Source organism: Heliangelus exortis, chromosome 1 (assembly GCF_036169615.1).
Source record: "Heliangelus exortis chromosome 1, bHelExo1.hap1, whole genome shotgun sequence".
NCBI classification, from domain to species: domain Eukaryota; kingdom Metazoa; phylum Chordata; class Aves; order Apodiformes; family Trochilidae; genus Heliangelus; species Heliangelus exortis.
Genome location: NC_092422.1, coordinates 64,052,521 through 64,073,011, shown reverse-complemented (window position 1 = coordinate 64,073,011; position 20,491 = coordinate 64,052,521). Strand labels below are relative to the sequence as shown.

The window sequence follows — 20,491 nt, the reverse complement described above, 5'->3', positions numbered from 1 at the left end:
CTTACCAAGGGGACCATTCAATGCCAATTTTAATTTTCATTCTAGGCAGAAAATACAAAAAACAAACATGAAAGATTCAAAGCAGACACATCTACCATGCTGCTTCTTTAAAAAAAATTTCAACTTAGTACAAAAGTCTCAATTTCCCCATTTACTTTAACAATGCATTTCTCCTTGTATATTCTCCAATGCAAACTCCTTGTATCAGCACTGGAATGCATGTGACCATACACAAGTCACATGAAAGAGAAGGAAACTGAAGATTAACCTAGAAAAAAAAATAAACCAGCTGCTTAAAGTGACAAGAAACCACAGACAGTGACTAGGATTTGCATTGAGTTGGTAATGGAGCTATTGAGACACGGAACTGAATAACCTCTAACAACGCACCATGCTGGAATCCTGACAAATCCACGTGTGCTTCCACACAGCATGCAACTGCATTAGACATTGTTTTTTTATTTCCACAGCCCAATCAACTTAATTAGGACTCGAGATCAGTCTTGCTAAGGCACTCTAAAAAATACTGTCAGAACAAACAGAACTGTTTTCTAAATTACACTTAATGCAACTGGATGGAAAAAAAATAAAGCGTGCTCTCTAGTGAATTTAGAGTTTGTGTGTTAAAAGGGGGACCAATTTGAGGGAAGTCTAATTTATGCTTTTGAGGGAAGTCTAATTTATGCTTCTAGCAGATTAATGGGCAGCTGTGTACAATTTAAATAGACTGCCTTCCTGAAGTGATGTTGCAATGTTTGACAGACCTGTAAGCAATTTGCTAGAAGTCTAAAAAGAGTACATGCAACTTTCCGATGGGCCTTATTAAAAGAAAAAATGTAACCCATACCACCTTATTTGAAAGGATGCACAAGTCAACATTAGAATGAAAATAATTTTATTTCAATGTACATGAACAGAAAGAAAATATATTTTTTAGAACTTAGAGATGTATTGCTGGGCTGGCCCAAAAGTGTTCTCCATTAAAAAGCAGCAAGACTGACTTGATCCACTTCACTGCTTTTTAGACCAACTGAATCTGGATTCAAAGTACCACCTCAAAAGAGTCCTTCAGCACACATCAAACTTTTTTTTTTTTTTTTTTTTTTAAATGAAAAGATACTTCATCAACTCCTCACCTAGCCAGAAATTTTACATTGAGATCCAAGGAAGATCTCCCTTGAAAATTGTGTTCATTATTGAAGAACAGTACACAGTGCTATATCTAAACTTAATGGATCAAGGTTTCTCCCAAATACGTGTCTATTCTACTCTCTTGTACAAACCATCTGCTATAAAAACCACACATTCAAAACTACAGAATCATAAACACCCAAGAACAAGGCCGTTTTCAATACCCTTGTTGCTGTGTGCAATTACCTGCTGTATCAGCTTTAACATGCAGCATACAGAGATGGTAAAAGGGCATTTTTCTTGACCATCTATTGCAGAATTCACAGAAGTTACACCTTTTTTACAACTTATAGTGCAATGTAGTTAACTTATTAAGTATCATGATATGGCACCATAACATAAGCAATCATTGTTCAAAATGCACAATTCCTTTTATAGTAATTTTGTGGTGCTTTACTGATAATATAAGGAATAATATATTTTAAAAGACAACTGGAGGAGGAAATGATAAGGAAAAATCTTTCACAAGTGCCTATCAACTCCTTTAATAAACTATAAAAAAACCCTAGAACTATCAGATTCAAGGAAAACAATATAGTTCTGCACACAACATAGTTAAACTGTGAACTCCCTGCCAAATGATGTGGATGCTACAACACTGTGGGATTTAGAGATTTTTTTTAACCAGCAAATGCTCTCATATACAGAGTTCCCTGAGTCACTTTTTTTTCTTACAGTGTATTCTCAGAAAGCACTGTTATATGCTCAGTCTGTTTTCACTCTTCCTTGTGCATCTGCTTTTAGCCATTGTGACTGGATGCTGGGCCAGAGGGACCTTTGGTCTGACTTGGTACAATTGTTTCTAACACTTATTTCAAAACACCTCTTAACCTTACACTTAACACAAAGTTCATCGTCTGCTATGTTATTTAGTTAGACAGGCTCAGATTTTTGAATTAAAAATAACTTCTAAAAGAAATAAAAAAAACAAACTGAACCCTAACTTTTTTCTGCTTTGACTCAGTTGTATAAAACTGTATAGAAAAATGAGTGTTATATGCAGATGTAATGAAAAGCAGTAAGATTTATAAAAAACATCCTTAGAAATGTACCAAGCATAAACAAAAGATGATTTACAAATGCATTTATCTGTTCCTCTAGTCATCATCAGAATCTGAGTCGTATTTCTTTCCTCTGATAGTTTTCTTATCCAGCTTCGTAAAGGTGGTTCCAAATTTCTTCTGACTTTGAAAAGGTGGGTCCATCAAATTTCCACTGGAAGAAGAAAGTAAGACATGTTGATTAAAGCTGTATTAATGCAGAAAGTGAGAAGCATCTCTAATCACCTGTTTCTTCAAAGAGCATTATAAGAGAAGACAACCCCTACTCCCTAAAGCCCCCCTACACAGCACTGTGGTGTTGGTCACCCTGCACAAAATGGCCTGGCTAACTAAATGTAGTGAAGACAGGAGTGTGAGTGTAAAACCTGTGAGTATTAAAACAAAACAAATCAAACCTAAAAATCTGTCTGAAAGGGCTTTTGCTGCAAACTGATCATGCTAAAGACAACCATTTGTCAAACTGAACAAATTGACAAATTGTTCAGGGAATTAGAGAAAGACTTCCTAAAGCATGTGAGGAGCTAGAAGTATAAAAGAAACTAAAATTTTGTAGCAGGGACTTCAGAGGAGAAACAGATGAGACAAATCTGGGTTCTGTACTGTCAGAAGTCACCTGGTACTACCTCTGCCTAGGCCAGACAGAGCAGCTTCCCCACCAGATACTGCACTCCAGCTAGTGAAGTGTGTGTGGCCCTGTGGGAGTTTTGTCACCATCCTGTGGGGCCATGGGTGTTTGGGAACAACAGAAGTTCACATAAAGCTGGAGCACCCTCATCTCCTAGAGCATGGGTGCACACAGAAAGCAATCTCCTCCTCTTGCTCTGAAAAAGTGTGCACGTTCTCACTCACATGACTTGTGATGGGTCTGCACTGAAGTGTCAGTGAGCAACTAGAACCTTCTGGAAATAACTGTAGAAGGGTGCTTAGAGATTTGTAGGTACTAATATTTGGCTGGTACCTATCTTAAATGTACAATTCACTGATTACTTGTTAATTACATGTCAGTAACAAGCGAACACACAGCTTGAATCCTTATTTTGGTCAAACAATGTGACCTGATCAGTTGTTCCCCTCAAACTGGTACAGCCTTTCACTAATCTGCTACCCCACAGGTTGAAGGAAAAGGCTCTGTTTCTAAGCTCTGAGGAAGAATACTTTCAGGAACTATAGAGAGTGGGACATTACATTGAGAACCATGTGGCAATGCAATACTTGTACATAAATGGATGTCTCCTGGAATGGGTCTCCTGGGCTACGCAGATACTATGGCTCACTTTGCAAAGTCAGAGTTATCAAACTCAGGATCTGAGAATGAACAAAGAATGAAAAAACTCCCACACTTTACAAGGAGCTAAGAGCAGAATGCACAGTACAAGTGCATTTGAGAAGCAAGCACAATTATGCCCTAAGCCAATGTACTAAAACTTTGCAAATTCAGTGCAGCTTGGTATAACTCCACTGAGAGATTTCTCCCATAAAAGCCTGTTGCTGTCTTTGACTCCTGTGTGTATTTGATTGCTAGTGAACTGGGTATTACCACTTGTTTTTAATTATAATTTTTCATTTCAGTCATTTAATCCAAAGTTCAACAGCTACTAAATTAAATTAAACAGTAGCTTTTTTGCCTTTGAGGTACAACAGTACTTCTTGCAAAGATTTGGAAAATGAATACCGAAATAAATCCTGATAATGAAATATACAAAAAAAAAAAAAAAAAGCCAAAGACATTTAAAACAAAAGAAGAAAATTAATCTAAAAAGATAAAGATGACATTTTAGCCACACTGGAAAACAAAACAAAGTTCTGGTAAAGATTCTCCTGTAAGGTTAGGTTATTGTGGTGTTAGTCACCTTCTACTGCCTTCTATCCCATAGACCTAAATGTGGGACTTATAATTGTATTTTACTGCTACACAAAGAATTTATTTGTACTTGTACAACTTATTTTCACTTTCTGTGATATTCACTGGGAAAAAAAGATTCATGTAATACAGACTAGCATGCAGCTTAAGGATGACTGAGTCTTCTCTGAAGTGATTACAAATGCTCAAACTTTACTGAATTGCCACTTTGACATCTGACCATCCATAGCTGATTTATAAAGGATTACATTAGATGCATGGCACTCAGAGGATGTAACAAAGCAGCACAGCTTGTGTCACCTTGTGTGTGATGCACCTTGTGGCAAGAACTCCATTTTTGTTACTGTACAAAAAGGACAATGTAATGCTCATTACATTAAGTGAGCACAAAACTTTGCCAAAAATACACTCTCTTCTTTCCCTTGCCAAAGTCTGTAGATTAAATAACTGGATTAAACTCTTGGGTGGCTTAAACACTCAACATTATCAAAGTTACAGATCAAAATTTACAGATTCTTGTGCCTGCAAGCGTGTTTTCTTCGCACTGTGTATCGGGGAAACAAACAAACAAACAATGACAAAGCAATTAATTACCTATAATTAATTACATCTGCACAGCCTAATCTCCATTCTAAGGTCTCTGTAGTGAAGTCATCAGTGTTACCGAGGTCAGTAAAGCCCACAACATAGTCTTGTGTTTTTCCATCTTTTAGTAGTGCTAGTGTGGGAATTACTTTGATGCGCAGTCTCTCACATAAGAAAGGAGCTTTTTCAGCATTTAGTTTCAAGAACTTTGTCTCAACATGCTTTTTTGCCAACACAGCTAAATGTTTGTCCATTATTTGGCACCTGTGAAAAAAAACAAATATTTGAAGTGTTAAAATCAGTAAGCTCAAGATTACATGTTTTAGAGAAACTTTAAAAATAATGGGAAAGAACTAGTTCTATCTATGATGTTAATTCCTCAGATATTACTTTTGTAATTAATTTAATTTCAAGAGAAACTGTGTTTTAAAGGTAGCTGGATTTAATGCCTAATTGAGTAACAGCCTGGAGTACCTTTATTGCACAGTGCACCATTCATTTCTCTAATTTACTCTTAATTACTCCCACATACACCTGAAAGCCTCTCTCATTTCTTGATGCCAGCAATTATTGATGAAATTTCCTTCTGACTTCTATTCTTCCTGCTTTAGTTTCACTGCCTGTCAGCAGGAAAAAGTTCTCTATGATGTACTTCACATCTTCAGAAAAGTACTCTCAACATGTTACACATTAGGGTTTTTTTTTTAGTCACTACCTCCACAACTGAAGATGCAGTAACCCACTGTACAGGGTGGGGGGGAAGTGATTTACAGACTGCTTCAGTAGTGCTACAGGCAAAAATATTTCACTTTTCTGTTGAAAGAAACAGAAGTGAGCACACAATGATTGTTTCTCAGCTAAAAACAGTAACATGAACAGCTCAAAATACTTGTCAGATGGCAGAGATTTGCAGACTTGTCACCTGCCATCTCAGCTTTCTTGATTGTCTTCTTCATGCTTAGCTGCATGAACTCTGATGTGACTCCTTTAAATCAAAAGCAGAGCCAAACAGTTTAAGATGTTGGAGTGGGCAAGGATGAAAGCAACTTGGTACTGCAGCTTGAAAACCTGACACACTAGCTTCAAGCTGGCTGTCAGTGTGACACATTTTACAAAGAAATTCAGAGACAGTTCATTCTCCTGTCTGAATCTGCACTGTTGGTTCAGGAAACAAACAACCCAAACCTGTTTAAAGCTACTTTGTGTGCAGAGACAGTCTTTCAACTTACTGAGTAAAAGCTAGCCAAATACACCTGCTTCAGGTATTTCTGCAACTTAACCATTTATCTTGGAAAACGTAGGATGGAGGTACCTCCCTGCACAATTCAACTCTGACCTCTTTCAGTTTCTCACATTGCAGCTGTTTCAGCTATAAGCTGAAATAAATTAGAAAGCACATAACATCTTGGGAAGGACACATGACCTAATTTATCAAGCAAAGCAGTGCAACCAGCTCCTCCTGAAACAAACAACTCTAATTTGCAACTGCATGTCAACAGATCCAGACAGAACCACCAAGAAACAGCCAACAACCCAGAACTCCTGAAATTCTTGCAAGAAAGTGGGAGATCTTATTTTAATTTCTCTTCTCAGTCAGGACATTTTCTCAGATCTAGGTTGTGATTATGACATTTTTCAAGGGTAAGCAAAGACAGACACAAAGGGAACGCAGCTGCAATTACGCAGATCCTTTCAAAGTAAAAGGCTGAATCCTGAAGATGCCTAAACAAGTAATCTGTATTTTCACTTTAGTTTGCCAGAATATCTCTGTCTGGAATAACCAAAGCCATCTTTTTGAAATGCTGCTTCTGTACGGACACTTTATTTACAGACCTGGGTTCCTCAAACTAAATCAATAGAGAAAAACAGGACTCTCTCAAATACTGTCAAACAAGCTATGCCTTTATATTCTAATCAGCTTTGTAAGGGAATATTGTCTTCAAATGACATGCAGATTAACTGGAATGGAAAATATTTTTTAAAAAATCAAGTATCTTGAAAAGGGAGTGAAATTTGGAAAATTAATGAATTTGCATACTTGTAATATGCCTGATTATTTGTGGGATTTGAAAGAACAAAAGAAAATGTCTGGGTTTTGTAGATGTCTATAAAAAAAGGTTTCTTGATTATAGCTTATTTACTGTACCTGAACGTTGTATCTCTATAGAAATGGCAAACCACATTTTTACTCTCTTTGACTTCTTGGAAAAAGTCTCTTTCACTTGGGACTTCTCTGTATTCTCCATGTCCTTTTGAAAGCCACTCCTTTTGAAAAACATAAAAGGAAATAATTAGTATAGATTTTATTAGTCCTGCACCTGTGACACATGCTTTTAGGAAAAAAATATAGGAAGCTTGCAGGGGAAACACATTTCATACAGTAAAGGAGAAAACAATTACTTCCCTCCTTTAGTTCTGTTTTGAAGCTATGTAAATGCCACTAGGCTTGACAATACTTTTGGATTGTTTCTTCTCAACAACAGATAGGCTACCTTACTTATTTGGAAATGGAGACTCTCATGAGAACCCACTCTCATGAGAACCCACTTGGAGTACTGTGTCCAGTTCTGGAGCTCCCAACACAAGAAGGACATGGAGCTGTTGGAGTGAGTCCAGAGGAGGTGGCCACGAAGATGATGAGAGGGCTGGAGCACCTTTTCTATGAGGACAGGCTGAGAAAGTTGGGGTTGCTCAGCCCAGATAAGAAAAGGCTTCAAGGAAACCTTATAGCAGCCAACCAGTACTTGAAGGGGGACTGCAGGAAAGCTGGGGAGGGACTTTTTACAAGGGAATGTAAATGTTAGGACAAAGGGTAATGGTTTTAAACTGAAAGAGGGTAGATTTAGATTGGATGTTAGGAAGAAAGTCATCACTATGAGGGTGGTGAGACACTGGCATGGGTTGCCTGGAGAAGCTGTCCCTGGTTCCTCACTAGAAGCATTCAAAGTCCAGGTTGGATGGGGCTTTGAGTAACCTGGGCTGGTAGGAGGTGTCCCTGCCAAAGGAAAGGAGGTTGGAACTAGGTGATCTTTAAGATCCCTTCCAACCCAAACCATTCTGTGATTCTATGAAATGCAACTCTTGCACAGAGCTGCATAAACTTCTGCAGTACAGCCCCTCAGTAAGACCAAGCTACTTCAAAGAGAACACTAACAACAGAAAATTCTCAGCATTTGAAAACTGCTAATTGACAGGCTGGGCTATTCTCTTTAAAATATTTTGTTGGTTTTTTTTCACACTTAACTTCCAATTATTCAAATAATTACATATATTAATTTTTTCCCTAATTTTTCCTTCTCTTATAAAAGAGAAAAAAAGCCTTTCTGCAATAGATTATGCTTATCTATAAAATATACACTAAAGGTATCTTGCTACCCAGGAAACCATTGATAAAACACATGTGTACCATTAGGCACAAAACGGATGGGGAAACAAAATTTAATAAGCTAAAATTTACAGGCAATTTCAAAGCCTGCCTGATTTAAGTGTGCAAATACATTTTACAGAAAGCTTATTTTGTAGACTTTCAACTTATGCACCTTAAGAAAATACCCAGCTTCTATAGCACTGAAAGTTAATTGTAGGATATTAGAACAAGTACAGATTAAGCCAAAAGGTTGAAGTAGTATAGTGTGACAGAACTTGTCACAAAGCTTTACGTTTGCAGTAGGGGGAAAAAAGATAATTAAATACATGACTGTTCTTGGTCTTGCAGTTTTATCTGAGAAGACCGAAGGAAAAAAAAAAGTTTCCAAGCAAGCCAAAAATATCCTGTAAGCTAAATTAGGATAGAACAAAGAATTTTCTGGACATTGTACCCACTAAAAAGTCATAGAAGTATGAACACATGAAGTAGTCATCACGATTACAAATCAAGAAGTGGCCTATCCTTCAACAGTGAGTATGCATTAATTCCCTCTGCACAATTCTATTTCAGAATAGCATGGCAGTACACTCCTTTTGCTGACTAGTATCCTACTTCAAATTTGCATTTGCAAATACATGAGGACAGTGACTTAAGATCAACTGACAAGTATTCACTGAACTACCACATGTTCTCATCCAAGCATTATGACTTCTGAAAAAGAAAATCAATGGAATCAAATATAAATGGCACTTTCTGAAGATAAGCAAATAGTGTGCCACTTTCTCTAATTCTGTGTAGAGAATCAAATCCAGAAACACTGCCTGTCTTCCAGCATTCCATCCATGCCATGACATTTGAAACATCCTATTTCAAAGAATGGCACTAGCTTTTATGAGTTCCACCACAGCCAGAGCATCAACCCAGTCACCTCTCCCACAGCTCATCCTATTTCTTTTGCTTAGGTGGAAAAAGCTACGAAACCTATGGCTTCCCTATTAAAAAAATCAGTTCTCACACCATATGTTACCAAACCTTTGGTGAGAACTAGGCTCAAAAACACTTTTTGGAAAGCATAAAGACCACAATTTAGCATGAGGCATCAGAGGCCAAAGCAGAATTTCTTTCCTACAAGAAGAAATGAGCAGTCATACAAAGACAACATTTCATTAGGTCAGAAGGAGAGTGGGATAAATAATTCCACCTCAGAACCAAGTCAAGACTCTGTACTGTTATTCTACTAAATGCCTTAAGAGAAGAGCATGCCATAAGTAACAATCTCCAGAATTCAGAAGGTTAAGGAGCCTAAAAGCTCATAACTAGGTTGCCTATAAGACAATGTTTAGGCAACACAGACACACTCAAGCCTTTTTATCAGTCTCCTTATCCTATCCTTAACTGTAAGCACCAAGGTTCTTCTCTCCTTCTGTTAAAAAACACAAAGCATACACATGGACAGTCCCTTGCTTTCCTGCATAATGTAAAATTATTAAGTACAGAAAGGGGAGAAGAAAACCAAAACAAACAACCCCAAAACACTTAGTTCACATATACAATTTCCCTAGGATTTGAAAAAAAGCATGTTATTCTGTACACCTCAAGAGCCTACAGGAATTACCTGTTTCTGCTGCTGGGCCTTTTTTAGTGCCTCAAGTCTTCTTTGTTTAAGGCATTCCAATTCATCTTCATCCATTTGGTCCAGCTTCTGCATTTCAGCATCCAGATGCTCTTCCACAACCTTGGCAGTCTGAAGTATTTCATTCTCCAGAACTTTCTGAAGTATTTCAACAGAGGTATCAGCAGCCATCTTTAACTAGAATGTGATCTCTTCAGAGCTGCAGAAATAGCAATACATGGAATTACCATTTATACAATTACTCTATGATTTTACTAACTATAGGTCTGACCTCTCTGACTTGCAGTTCACACTGCAGAGAAACAAAATGCTATGCTATCTGAAGATAACAAACAGATAGCTCTTTTCTATATTGCAGCCACTTTTGGAGAATATTTTCATATTGAACAAAGATGGCAACAAAGATGCCAGTCAAGTCCTATTCTCTCAGTCCCAAAGCCAGCTGTTCAAAATGCACATGAATCTGAAATTACTAGTCAATATAAAGAAGAAAATTCACCTGTTCTAAAAGAACACCCACCCTGAACCAGATCTACATACTTGTAATAAATATGCTGAAACCAGAAGATGCAACCAGCAAGCTCCAAGCTGCTGGGAGGAGGCGTAAAATGTCTCAGAATGTGTCTAAGCAATGCTCAGTATATAAGTTTATGCCAGTAGTTTAAGCATAATTACTTTAGGTACCTGGTGTCTATCAACATATTTAAATCTCAATCCACACGCCTCTCCTTAGCTAAAAGGCAGACATGGCACTCAACAGCAAATGCTTTAGGCAATTACACTTTTTGAATTAGTACCAGAAAACTGTTACTGCAAACACCCTAGTGGCTGCAAGTAAAAGGATTTTTTTAAAAAATAAAACCAACAACAACCACTCCCTAATTGCTGTGTGAAGAAACATGGCTAAACTAATTTTCTGCCACATTCCCCCCTGCCCAAAGAGTTAAAAAGACAAGAAATACTAAGACTGGGGTACATGAAAAGCTGAGCCAACCTAATTGATTTTCTCCCCTATAAATTTATGCTACAAAAAGCGATTACTGTAACAAGTGACAGCTTTGAAATGACGACAGTACACAGTCACCCGAATTAAATTCTCAGCCTGCAGGCCACAGATTTGATGAGCTGAATTTGAGTTCCAGAGTACTCTTGGTTGTATTTCATTCAAGACAGCCAAACTCCTGGTGCCCTTGGCTCTGTGAACACCCTGCATGCAGGGACCAGAAAGCATTTTAAGTAGCGATGGGCAAAGTACCAACATCCCGGCAGCATTCCAAGTGTAATGCAACATCAGCAGTGCTGAGCCTGCTCCCACACAGGAGTCCCAGGCAGGCTCTGACCTGCAGCACCTCCTCTTGAGTCCTTCTCCCTGAAGCTGCAAACTACAAAGTTAGTGCTTCCTATCCCCCCTTCTGGTGTTCCCGAGGAAACAGGAACCCTGCTGGAGTGCCGACCAGAGGCCACCAGCTCTTGAGGAGAGGGAGCGAACCTTGCTCAGAGGGGACAAAGAGAGGCTTGTCCTCCGAGCGAACAAGAAGCAAAGCAAATAAACTCAACCCCAGCCAGTTTCCAGCACGGCCGGGAGTCACCAGAGGGCTGCCGGCTCTCCAAGCCGCGGAAGCCTGGCTGCTAACGAGCGATCCCTCCGCAGCAGCCGGCCTGCGACCGAGGCCCGCTCCCGGAGGACTCGGCACTACCGACGGGCAACGCTCCAGCCCGTTCCGCTGGGGAGGGGCGCCAGGGCCCCGGCCGGGACCGCCGGCAGTGGGGCCGAGGGTCAAGGGGGGCGGCACACGACGGGACAATATGTGGGGGCCGTTACAGACAACGTCCGCCCGCCCGCCCAGCTCCTAACGAGCTCTCCGGGGAAAGCCTCAGCCACCTCTCGGCCGCGGTACCGGCCCCGCCGGCCCCGCCGCCCCCTACCCCAAACACCCGAAGCACTGACGCACACAAACCCCACTCACCCCTCTTTGCCGCCGCCTCTCCGCGCCTCTTCCCTCCCCTTCCCTCCCCGCCCCGCCGGTAGCGCCCCGTCTGCGCTGCTCTCGCGAGAGCCCGGGGCGCGGCGGCGGCGACGCCTACCGGGTGCGCGCGCACGCACGAACGCACGCAGCGCTCCCTCATTGGCCGGGGCGGCGGGCGCGTCCCCGCGGCAGCCCTGCGCACAGCGCGCCGACACCGCGCCGCTGTGGGTGTCACCGAGCCCGGGAGCGGCCCGCGGAGGAGTGGGTGCGTGTGGAGAGAGGGAAGGAAGGGGAGAAGGAGGGATGTGCGTGGTGTGGGTGGATCCCACCCGCGACCTCCCCCTTCCCCGTCTCGCAGCTCCACCCCTCGGGGTGCTACCTCTGCCGGGAGGTGCTGCCCACCCACCCACGTCCCGTTTCCGTAGCAACCGCCGCCTTTCTCCGCCTTTCTCTCCCCTGACACGCCCAACGGAGGCGTCCCCGCCGCCGCGCCACTCTGGGCGGGGCTTGTCCGCGAAAGGGGGGCGCAGCCTATAACCCCCCTCCCCACGGCCCATCCCTCGGTGTGGCACAGCCGCGGGTCGGGCGGTTGTTGCGGCTGCCGGGCCAGGCTGCCGGCGGGGGCTGGAGGAACACGCCGCCCCCTCTTCTGGGGGGACTCCTTCTCGGGGTTGGGCGTGTGAGGCCGAGCTCCCGCAGGGAGCCGGGGCGCGGCGGGCGCGTAACGGCCGGGAGCCGCGGGGCGATGCCGTGAGGTAAGGGCGGCCCGCGCGGAGCCACGGCGAGGGCAGGCGGGGCTGAGAGACGGCGGTGATGGAGTAGCCGGGGGCTTGTCGTCTCCTGGTACCTCTTGCGAGAGCGCTAAAAAGATCTAAAGCTTTAAATAACGGGATATTAAAGTGTGGGTTTTAAAAAAAAAACAAAACAAAACAAAAAAACCCCAAAACAAAACAAAAAACCACAAGTGTTCTGATTTCTTGTTTCTTGGAAATCTGACGCGTCCGTTCTGAAGTACGCTGATGAGGGAAGGTGGGGAGGGGAGATAAACTCTTGGCCTTATCTGCAGCCCGCTGGGAGCCTGAGGGGGAGAAGCTGATAAGGAGTTGTAGCTGTGTAAGGGTAGAAAAGTTGGGAGGGGGGGGCTGTAGGGGGTTGAAGCAAGATGGAGGTGGGGATCCTGCAGCTGAAAGATGAAGAGAACCGCGAGGCTTGCTCATGGCCGCAAGAGGAGTTTCTGCACCGGGGGGTGACAGCAGCAGCAAAGGTGCAGCTCACAAACAAAGCACATGAACCGGCGTGATGTCTGCACCGGCTGTTTGCTCAGGTCCAGTTTGCTTTGCTCTTGAGAAATGCGGCCAGAAGGAGATGGGGTTGCACCTGAGGGCCCCTCTGCCGTAACGAGCAGCACTTCTCGCCGTATTCCCGTGAGCTCAGGGCCCACTTCCCCCGCCCCGCAGCAGCGGTGACCGCCCGGTCTCTCCTCTGAGAGATCGCTGCGCCGCGAAGGCTTCTTGGAGGGGGGGAGAGGGATGCAGAACTTAGGACGCCGAGGACCAAACAGACGTAAACAAACCGCGTTTCAAGCAGCCGGTGGCTGGAACATCCTTCCTCCCCCCCCCTCCCCCGCCGAGAGCAGCCGCGTCCCCGCCAACGGAGCCGCCGCTGCTCCTTCGGTCCCTTCCTTTCTCGCCCTGCACCGCCTGCATCCTCTACCCTCCGGCCGGCAGGGGGCGCTAGCGCCCGGTGAAGGCGCTCCCTTGAGCCGGCTCTCGCCTGCTCGTCGCGTGCCGGCGCGGAGGGTGGGGGCGGGGCCGGGCGGGCGCGTGCGCGGCGCGCGGCGGGGCGGGCGGTAGGGGCGGCTGATCCCATATGCGCGGGGCTGCGCGCGGGCGGGCGGGTGTCGGCGGGGAGGGGTGAGAGAGCGCCGGGGCCGCCGCCATGGGCAAGAAGCAGAAGAACAAGAGCGAGGACAGGTAGGGCGGCCGCTGCCTCCTCCTCCTCTTCCTCCTAACACTCCCGTCTCCTTCTCTTCCCCACCTTCCCCGGGCTGCCGACAGCAGCGGCGAGCGCCGGTGCCGCGGCGCTGAGTCAGGCCCTGCCCGGGGCTCGCGGCCTCGTCGGAGCAGGCGAGGCTCGCCAGGCCCGGCCCGGCCTGGCCCGGCCCGGCTCGGCTCGGCTCGGCGGCTGTTGGCCGGGTGGCGGTGGGGCGGAAGGCCCGGTCGTGCCCCTCGCCCGGGAGAGCGGCACCGGCTGTGCGTGCAGGGCCCGGCCGGTGCTGGAGGCCCGAGGAGACGGCGGCCGCGGGGGGCGGCTCAGTGTCCCGCGGGCTGCGGTGCGGTGGGGGGAGGCCGGCGGCCGCCGGGGCTGGTATCGGCAGCAGAAACTCGGCCGTACGGGCCGGAGCGGCTGCGTTGCTGCCGCCGTCTTTGCGTTCCCTCTGAAAGGTTCCTCTCTGAGACTCGCCCGGGTTCTCGGGGGTGTTTGTCCGGGAGTAGGCAGTGGCCGAGTGTCGCTGGTTGTGAGCGCAGGTCTCGGTTGTCAGCTAAAAATAGCTTCTTCGTTCTATTGTGGCGAATCAAGTGGAGGTTTTGTGCCTCTTTTTTTGTTTGTTTGTTTGTTTTTTTAAAAATTATTTTGAATTTGAGACAGTACCATATATCATGGTATAAGTAGGTGTCTTGTGCACATTTAATAAGTGCAAATGTTAGATATTTTAGTTACTGCAGGATGAAAGGATCCCTTTTGTGCTTATGTGTCCTGGACTCTGTCCTGTCAGTGAACTTTTTTTTTTTGGGTAAGAAATTCTTAGAAGAGTGATTATATTAACCATACAGAACAGTGACTAATTACTGCTGCGTGGATGTACACTACTATTGTTACACATCACTATAAAATAATGAACACACAGATGAAATAAATTTGGAGAGTGCTTTTATTTGTTAATACTGTCAAAGAGTTAATTTGAAAACTGCTGTCTTAAAATGTGAACTGGAAACACTGTGACTTTTCTTCCTTACCTTGACCGCTCATTTTGTCTACCCTTTTTGAGTCATTAAGAGTTTCTTCTATGAAAGTGCTCCCTATGAAGGCTATTTCACAAAATGTAATCTCATCTGTAAGCAGTGTGTGCTACCTATATGTATATTGCATTTGGAAGTTGGTGTTAGTGAGGTAGGTTTGTTACCCTTTGCCAAATTAAGGTGTAAACTGTTTTAGTTTCTCTGATCCTTTCTGAATAATGAGTATTTTAGTTGACTGACTATATTTCCTCACACCTTTTGCCTTACCATGTATGCTGCTTTGTAGTATCTGTTGTTAGTTTGTTACATGAGCTGTATTTCACAGGTTCATCTTGGAGCAGCTCTGGTGAGAAGATAAATCAAGATTTATTTGAGAAAGAAGGAGAGGTTGGATTTTCATGCTGTAAAGAAGACCTAGTGCTTGTCTTTGTACCTGGTGTTGTAGATGCTCAATCATGCAGAAGCCAAAGTACCAAAGCACCACCTGTTTGGGGCCCTTCCAGTGACATTGGCTGGTGTGCAGGGGAAGTTTTGGGAGTCTCGGTGCCTACTGAATACTTTGTTCTCTTATGTGTCCCAGTAAATGACTGAGCTTAGGTCTCTTGTGTGCTCCGTGCAAAATCTCACTTATGTCTAAAAAATGGAAGCGTGCCTTAGAAGAGAAATGAAAAGTTTATTGTTAGAATAATTGAAATCTAGGAGCCTAATGATTATTATCCCAGATCTAATTGTTGCAGAAAGAACAATAGTGCAAGTAAAAATAGTTACACTTGCCATCTCGCTGCTGCTCTGAGTCCTAAGGTCAGTGGTGTCACCCTGATGATGGTGACCTCTTAGGGTGAGCTGCTGGTGCTAGGTGTGATGTGCAGTGTGTTTGTGTTGATGGTTCCTTCATCTTGACTATAGGATCTGCTTGAGGTCATCTTTGTATGCTTGCTTGTGTGCTTTTGCTTGTCACTGGTTTGCAACACTGTGAAAGGCAGTATTTATTAGCTACTGTTTCTTTCATGGTTGTTACCCCTAAAATGAGTTTTGTCCAGGTTTGCATTTCTCTTAGCCAGCTGCTGGTGAGTGTTGGAATGTCCAGTGCCGAGTTGTGTAGCAGCCATCTCTGTTTATCCCCTGCCTGTTCTCCTCTCCACTCCATCCTGTGTCTTCATTTCTCAAGGCCTCTGCTATCATATCAGGCCTGTATTTCTTTCCATCATTATTGTAGAGTTTGAAATATCTTGTTCTATACAGAGTAACTGTTTTTTGCTTCTGTCTATGAAACTATGGTTACAGCGTGGCTAAATAAACAAAAGTAGAACCAGTTAAGCATAGGTATCTGGACAGGTAGAGAAATCTCTGTCACAGCCAAACCAAGTAAAAGTTGAAGGCAGGTCAAGAAAAGTTCAGCCAAGGTAAGCCAGATAGGGTTTGGTCCTAAGGTCTTGCAAATGTAGTATGGAGCTTCCAGGCTGCTGCTAGCAGTGGTGATACTGTGTCACAGGGCTGTGTGTTTGTGTGGCAATAGGAGGGATGATGTGGAAGAAGAATTCAAATTTATGTGTATTTGAGAAACAGGTCTGCACATTTAGACTGAGTGTGTTTTGTAGCAGGAAAGGATGGGAGCAAGGATGGATCTGGAAAGTCAGTGATGTTTTGAAATAGGCTCTGTCTGTACCATCATCTGGTGGTGCTGGTTTTAGCTGATACCCCCCTAAATGTCAGATTTCTGTGAAAAAGAGGCTGCATCACATACTTGCATCTTTACTTTGAGGATAGGCTTCATCATCCCCCACCAGTCTCCTTTCCATTTCCATTTTCTGTGGAAACAGAGGCTTCCAGTCAGTTTTATCTCCCACATCTTCAGTTCTGTGCTGCGCAGAGTTACTTGCTTTCTCCTTTTTTTTTCCTCTCTTTCCTTCCCTGACAACTGTGTTACAGATATAATCCCTTGCATCCCTTTTGGCTGCCTTTCACAAAGCATGTGGCAGCTAAAGGGCATAACTTGCAGTGCATGTGTGAGGATGCAGGTGGTATGTGTGAGTTGTGAATATTGGTTTGAGAATTGATGTGGTGGGAAGGAAGTTTTCTGCTTGTCTTCTGACATACTGAGACAAGTTACAGAAGGTAAAAGTCATCTTTATTCTGCTTTTCTCCACTCGATCCTATAGCTTTGACTTCTGTTGTGTAGTTTTCCCCTTCTTTTTTTTTTTTTTTTTTTTTCTGCTGAATACAGTAGATGTCATACTGATAAGTATTGATACATGTCCAGAAAGTGTACTTGGAAATGAGGGTGAGGATGGATTTTGTCAGGGGAAGAGAGTTTTAAAGCACAGGGAGACAAGACCACGAATGAGATGATATCAGTGATGACAGGGAAATAATAGGAATGCAGGAACATAACCTGTTACAAATAAAGATTGCTACCTGAACAGATGTTCCTAAAAATCTATTTCTACTATACCAGTCACCTCTGTTATATTCCTTTGGAACCCAGTTATTGACTCCTGTCACTTGATTGGTGTGCATCTGTCCATGAAGAACCTATTTATCTACAATGGTCAGATACATGGTTGCTGTAGGAAAAACTCAGTGGTGTGTTAGGCACTTTGTGAAAGTGGAGAGTGTTTTGGGTCATATATAGCTCCTAAGCTGTATGGAAGTTGGTTCCTTTTTGGAATTCTGGTGGTTGTGTTAATTGCTCATTTTCAAACTAATCTTCATAGCAAACCTTTCAATAAAAATATAAAGTATCTGAATTACCAGTCTTTCCTAATGGAAGAATGGATTTTCTGATGTATAATCTAGCTCTTCCAGGGACCTGGGTTATGCTTTGGTTCTTGGATAGAGCCATAATGGCAGAAGGTATGTCAAGGTTCTCCTCCACTGTCTTTGTGAATTGAGTGTAGAATTTCTTTTTTAATGTGTGGGAAGAAAGGCTGTTGTAAACTACAGAACTGTGTTTTGAATTCAAGCCTCAAACTGATGCTTTAGATTTTTAAGTAAGTGTGATAAATGCTGTATGTTACAGATTATTTCCTGCCTGGAATAGGCATCTTTCCATCTATTCTTCCAGCTTTAAGTCATCTTCATGTTTTTGCTTAGCTTCCAGAAGGTATACTTTAGGTGTGTTTATTCCTTTGCCCTTTAATATAGTGCACTGGTGCCTAGGCATACCACTCTGATAATTCTTGAATATTGCTTTAGAAGTTACAGGTGCCAGCTGTGATTCTGCAGCCACAAGTGAATGCTGCTGCTAAAATAAGACTTCACAGTGCTGTTGCTGATGCTGTATATTGCTTTATCTTCTTCCAGTTAAATTACTGCTATTGTCTACTAGTCATTCTATTTGACTCATATTTTATTAGTGTTAAGTAAAGTCTTCTTAATGTTTTGTAGGAAAGTTCTGTGAAAGCTAGAAAGCCTTCAAACACCTGTCATTTTGAAACATTCTGTACACCAGAAAATTTGCAGTAACTGTTTCTATCAGCTCCTCAAAAATATTTCCACAAGCAGAGCTTTATAGAGCTCTGTCAAGTAAAACAGCTCATAAGCCATTCAAATCCATGTTTTGCAAATCTCTGGAAGATGCTGGGCTTTTGTACTGAAAGGTGGAATAAAAGAATGCAAAATAGTATCTCAATGACAAAAGTTTATTGGCCTGCTCTACACAAATGTGTATTTCTGTTCCCCCCAAACCTACAGGTTCTAATATAGGCCTTCTATGTTTATAAGAAAACTATTTTTATGCATTTTGTTTGGATTTTTTTGTAAGCAAAGCATTGTTGTAAAAAGTCTAAGTATCTTCAGAAATCTGTAGTAATGGTAAAGTTTGTATTATTATTTCTTGTTTAAGCAGTTGTTGAAATCTAGATTCTCTTCATCTATGCCTGAAGGCATTTAAGCCTTATGTATAACTACTGTTTATGAAAATAGTACATGACAAGCCAGAAGGAATTGAAGAAACCTTTTTTCAATTCTGTGAAGATCTCTAGAAAGCTTCACTCGGGACAGAGAGGTTTACAGTAAGTTAAACTCTATGGTTGTTGTTGACACTCATAGTATCAGTCCAGACAAGTTGATGGCTCTATATACCTTTGCTGGTTTTTATTAAATCAGTACTGTCATGCTTTTCTGGTTCTGGGCTCATGCTATATGTTTATTCTGTGCTTTTCATCACTTAAAAGCTGCCTGGGAGCCAAGGTTACAGTTCTGGACAAAATCCCCAGTGTAGTAACTTCTAATGCTTACATAATACTCCTTTTCCTACTCACTCTATAAAAAGAGTCTTCTGGAGTTGTAGAGGGAATAATATTTCTGCAGACAAATTCTATGTGTACATATTGGATTCAGTCATCAGGTTTGGCTTGCTAAAAAGTACAGTGCAGTTTGGTAGATGTTCTATTCTGAAAGCCTTTGTTATCTTACAAAAGATGTGTGTTTTGATGCTCTGGTTGTTTGCAGCACTAATGACTTACTCTTGACATGTATGAAACTTTTTTTTTTTTTATGATAATCTAGTGGAGATTTTAGACATGAATCTGGTTTCTTAACACTGAAATATGTTTAGATAGATGCTGTAAGAAGTATTGGTTTTCATTATAGTTAATATAGGTGGGCATCCTTTGCTTTTCAGGATTATAGACAATCTAAAGTGTGTTTCATGAACTGTTCTAAATGGGAAGACCAAATGCTAGTTCTTAACTTAGTGTTTTATATTCTGTGCTTTTAGTAATCTCATTATCTTGGGGCATAAGCGTTTGGACTGAACCTTGAAGAACAGCTTTCTTCCAAAGCTCTGTTATGACAACTGTTAGCCACAACAGAAGCTTTTTATCTTGAAATTTTGATATATTGTTTTAAATAGGATTTTAAATTGTGGTGGGCTTTTAATTTTTTGTATTTGCTTTTTACATGTGTTATATCAAGGAGACTTTGATTTCATAGAATCTGTTGTGGCTAAGAGTTATATTCTGTCTTTTTTTTTTTTTTATGTTTTCTAACCCAATAGTTAACTCTACTCTTTTTTTTTTCCCTAGCCAAACTTGAAAGAGAAGGCATGACTCTTTAATATTAAAAATGGTATAATTGTCTTGGGAGCCTGAATAAAAAGCAATTACCCTTTTAGTCAAATTTTACTTCCTTGCTGTCTGTCTCATGTAATTAGGTAGCTTCACCAGCTTCCTTCATCTTACTAAGGAAATGTAGCTGAGGTATAGTTGCACATCACTCTTCATTCAGTTGTCTTAGGTCTCAGTACTTGTGGTCTTCCTCTTGCCATCCCCAGCTGCGTGCTGGAACTGCTTCCATTGCACTGGATTTAATGCTTACATGCCCACAGTACAACTCAGCTGTTTTGATATGATCTGCTGCCAAAAAAGTCTTTTCTGCAATTATTTGTGGTCCAAGGTTGCCTGAGTTAATGAGATGGGGAAGGAAGTAAGTCACTTCTCCCCTGCCTTTCCCCATAGTTCGAGGAAAATGCAGAGGGAGGATGGCCTATTTCTGAGGTTGTGATTTTTGTTGTTGTTTGTTTTGTTTTATGTTAAGCACTGCCAGCTCCAGTGGTCAGTTGCATAGCTGGTGTTCAGGTGGACACTGCTTCACTGCTTGATCTGAGGAAGGATTGCAGTTCATTCTTTCTTGAATTTCATATTGTCTTGGGCATAAGGAATTTAAATGTTTCCAGCAGGAAAAACAAGGTGGCTGCTTCTACTGTAAAAAAAAAAATTGCAGCATTCACGTTCTTTGGCAGGTAAGAATGAGAAAAAGGCTTTGTTTTTATGTTTTGAATAGCCTTGCTGAGCCAGCAGATACT

The 20,491-nt window shown here is 42.5% G+C and overlaps 2 protein-coding genes across 3 annotated transcripts in view; one reads left to right on the top strand and one right to left on the bottom strand.

Annotated features, from left to right (window-relative positions):
- Nucleotides 1–878: 878 nt before the first annotated feature.
- On the bottom strand, nucleotides 879–11,800 carry TXNDC9 (thioredoxin domain containing 9). Its single transcript, XM_071746209.1, has 5 exons — nucleotides 11,666–11,800; nucleotides 9,681–9,897; nucleotides 6,845–6,963; nucleotides 4,708–4,962; nucleotides 879–2,406 (listed from the first exon to the last, which is right to left on the bottom strand). Exons 2-5 carry the CDS (start codon nucleotides 9,867–9,869, stop codon nucleotides 2,289–2,291), a joined length of 681 nt encoding a protein of 226 aa, XP_071602310.1. The 5' UTR covers nucleotides 9,870–9,897; nucleotides 11,666–11,800; the 3' UTR covers nucleotides 879–2,288.
- A 1,693-nt stretch (nucleotides 11,801–13,493) lies between these two features.
- Nucleotides 13,494–20,491, top strand: part of EIF5B (eukaryotic translation initiation factor 5B) — a 37,099-nt gene continuing 30,101 nt past the window's right edge. Inside the window, exon 1 of one of the 2 annotated variants that reach the window (XM_071745544.1) lies at nucleotides 13,494–13,638. In XM_071745544.1, coding sequence (XP_071601645.1) covers nucleotides 13,604–13,638 — 35 coding nt within the window. In that variant the 5' untranslated portion in view covers nucleotides 13,494–13,603. Of the gene's footprint in view, nucleotides 13,639–18,597; nucleotides 18,699–20,491 lie in introns of those variants that run through there. The other variant, XM_071745534.1, reaches the window with a different exon arrangement.

Bases quoted from the DNA above. Each gene is read 5' to 3' on its own strand.
- TXNDC9 (XM_071746209.1), bottom strand. From the start codon at position 9,869: ATGGCTGCTGATACCTCTGTTGAAATACTTCAGAAAGTTCTGGAGAAT. The intron at 6,964-9,680 runs GTAATTCCTGTA...GTTTTTCAAAAG, and splicing joins AGGCCCAGCAGCAGAAACAG to GAGTGGCTTTCAAAAGGACA. The intron at 2,407-4,707 runs GTAATTAATTGC...TTCTTCTTCCAG, and splicing joins GCAGATGTAATTAATTATAG to TGGAAATTTGATGGACCCAC.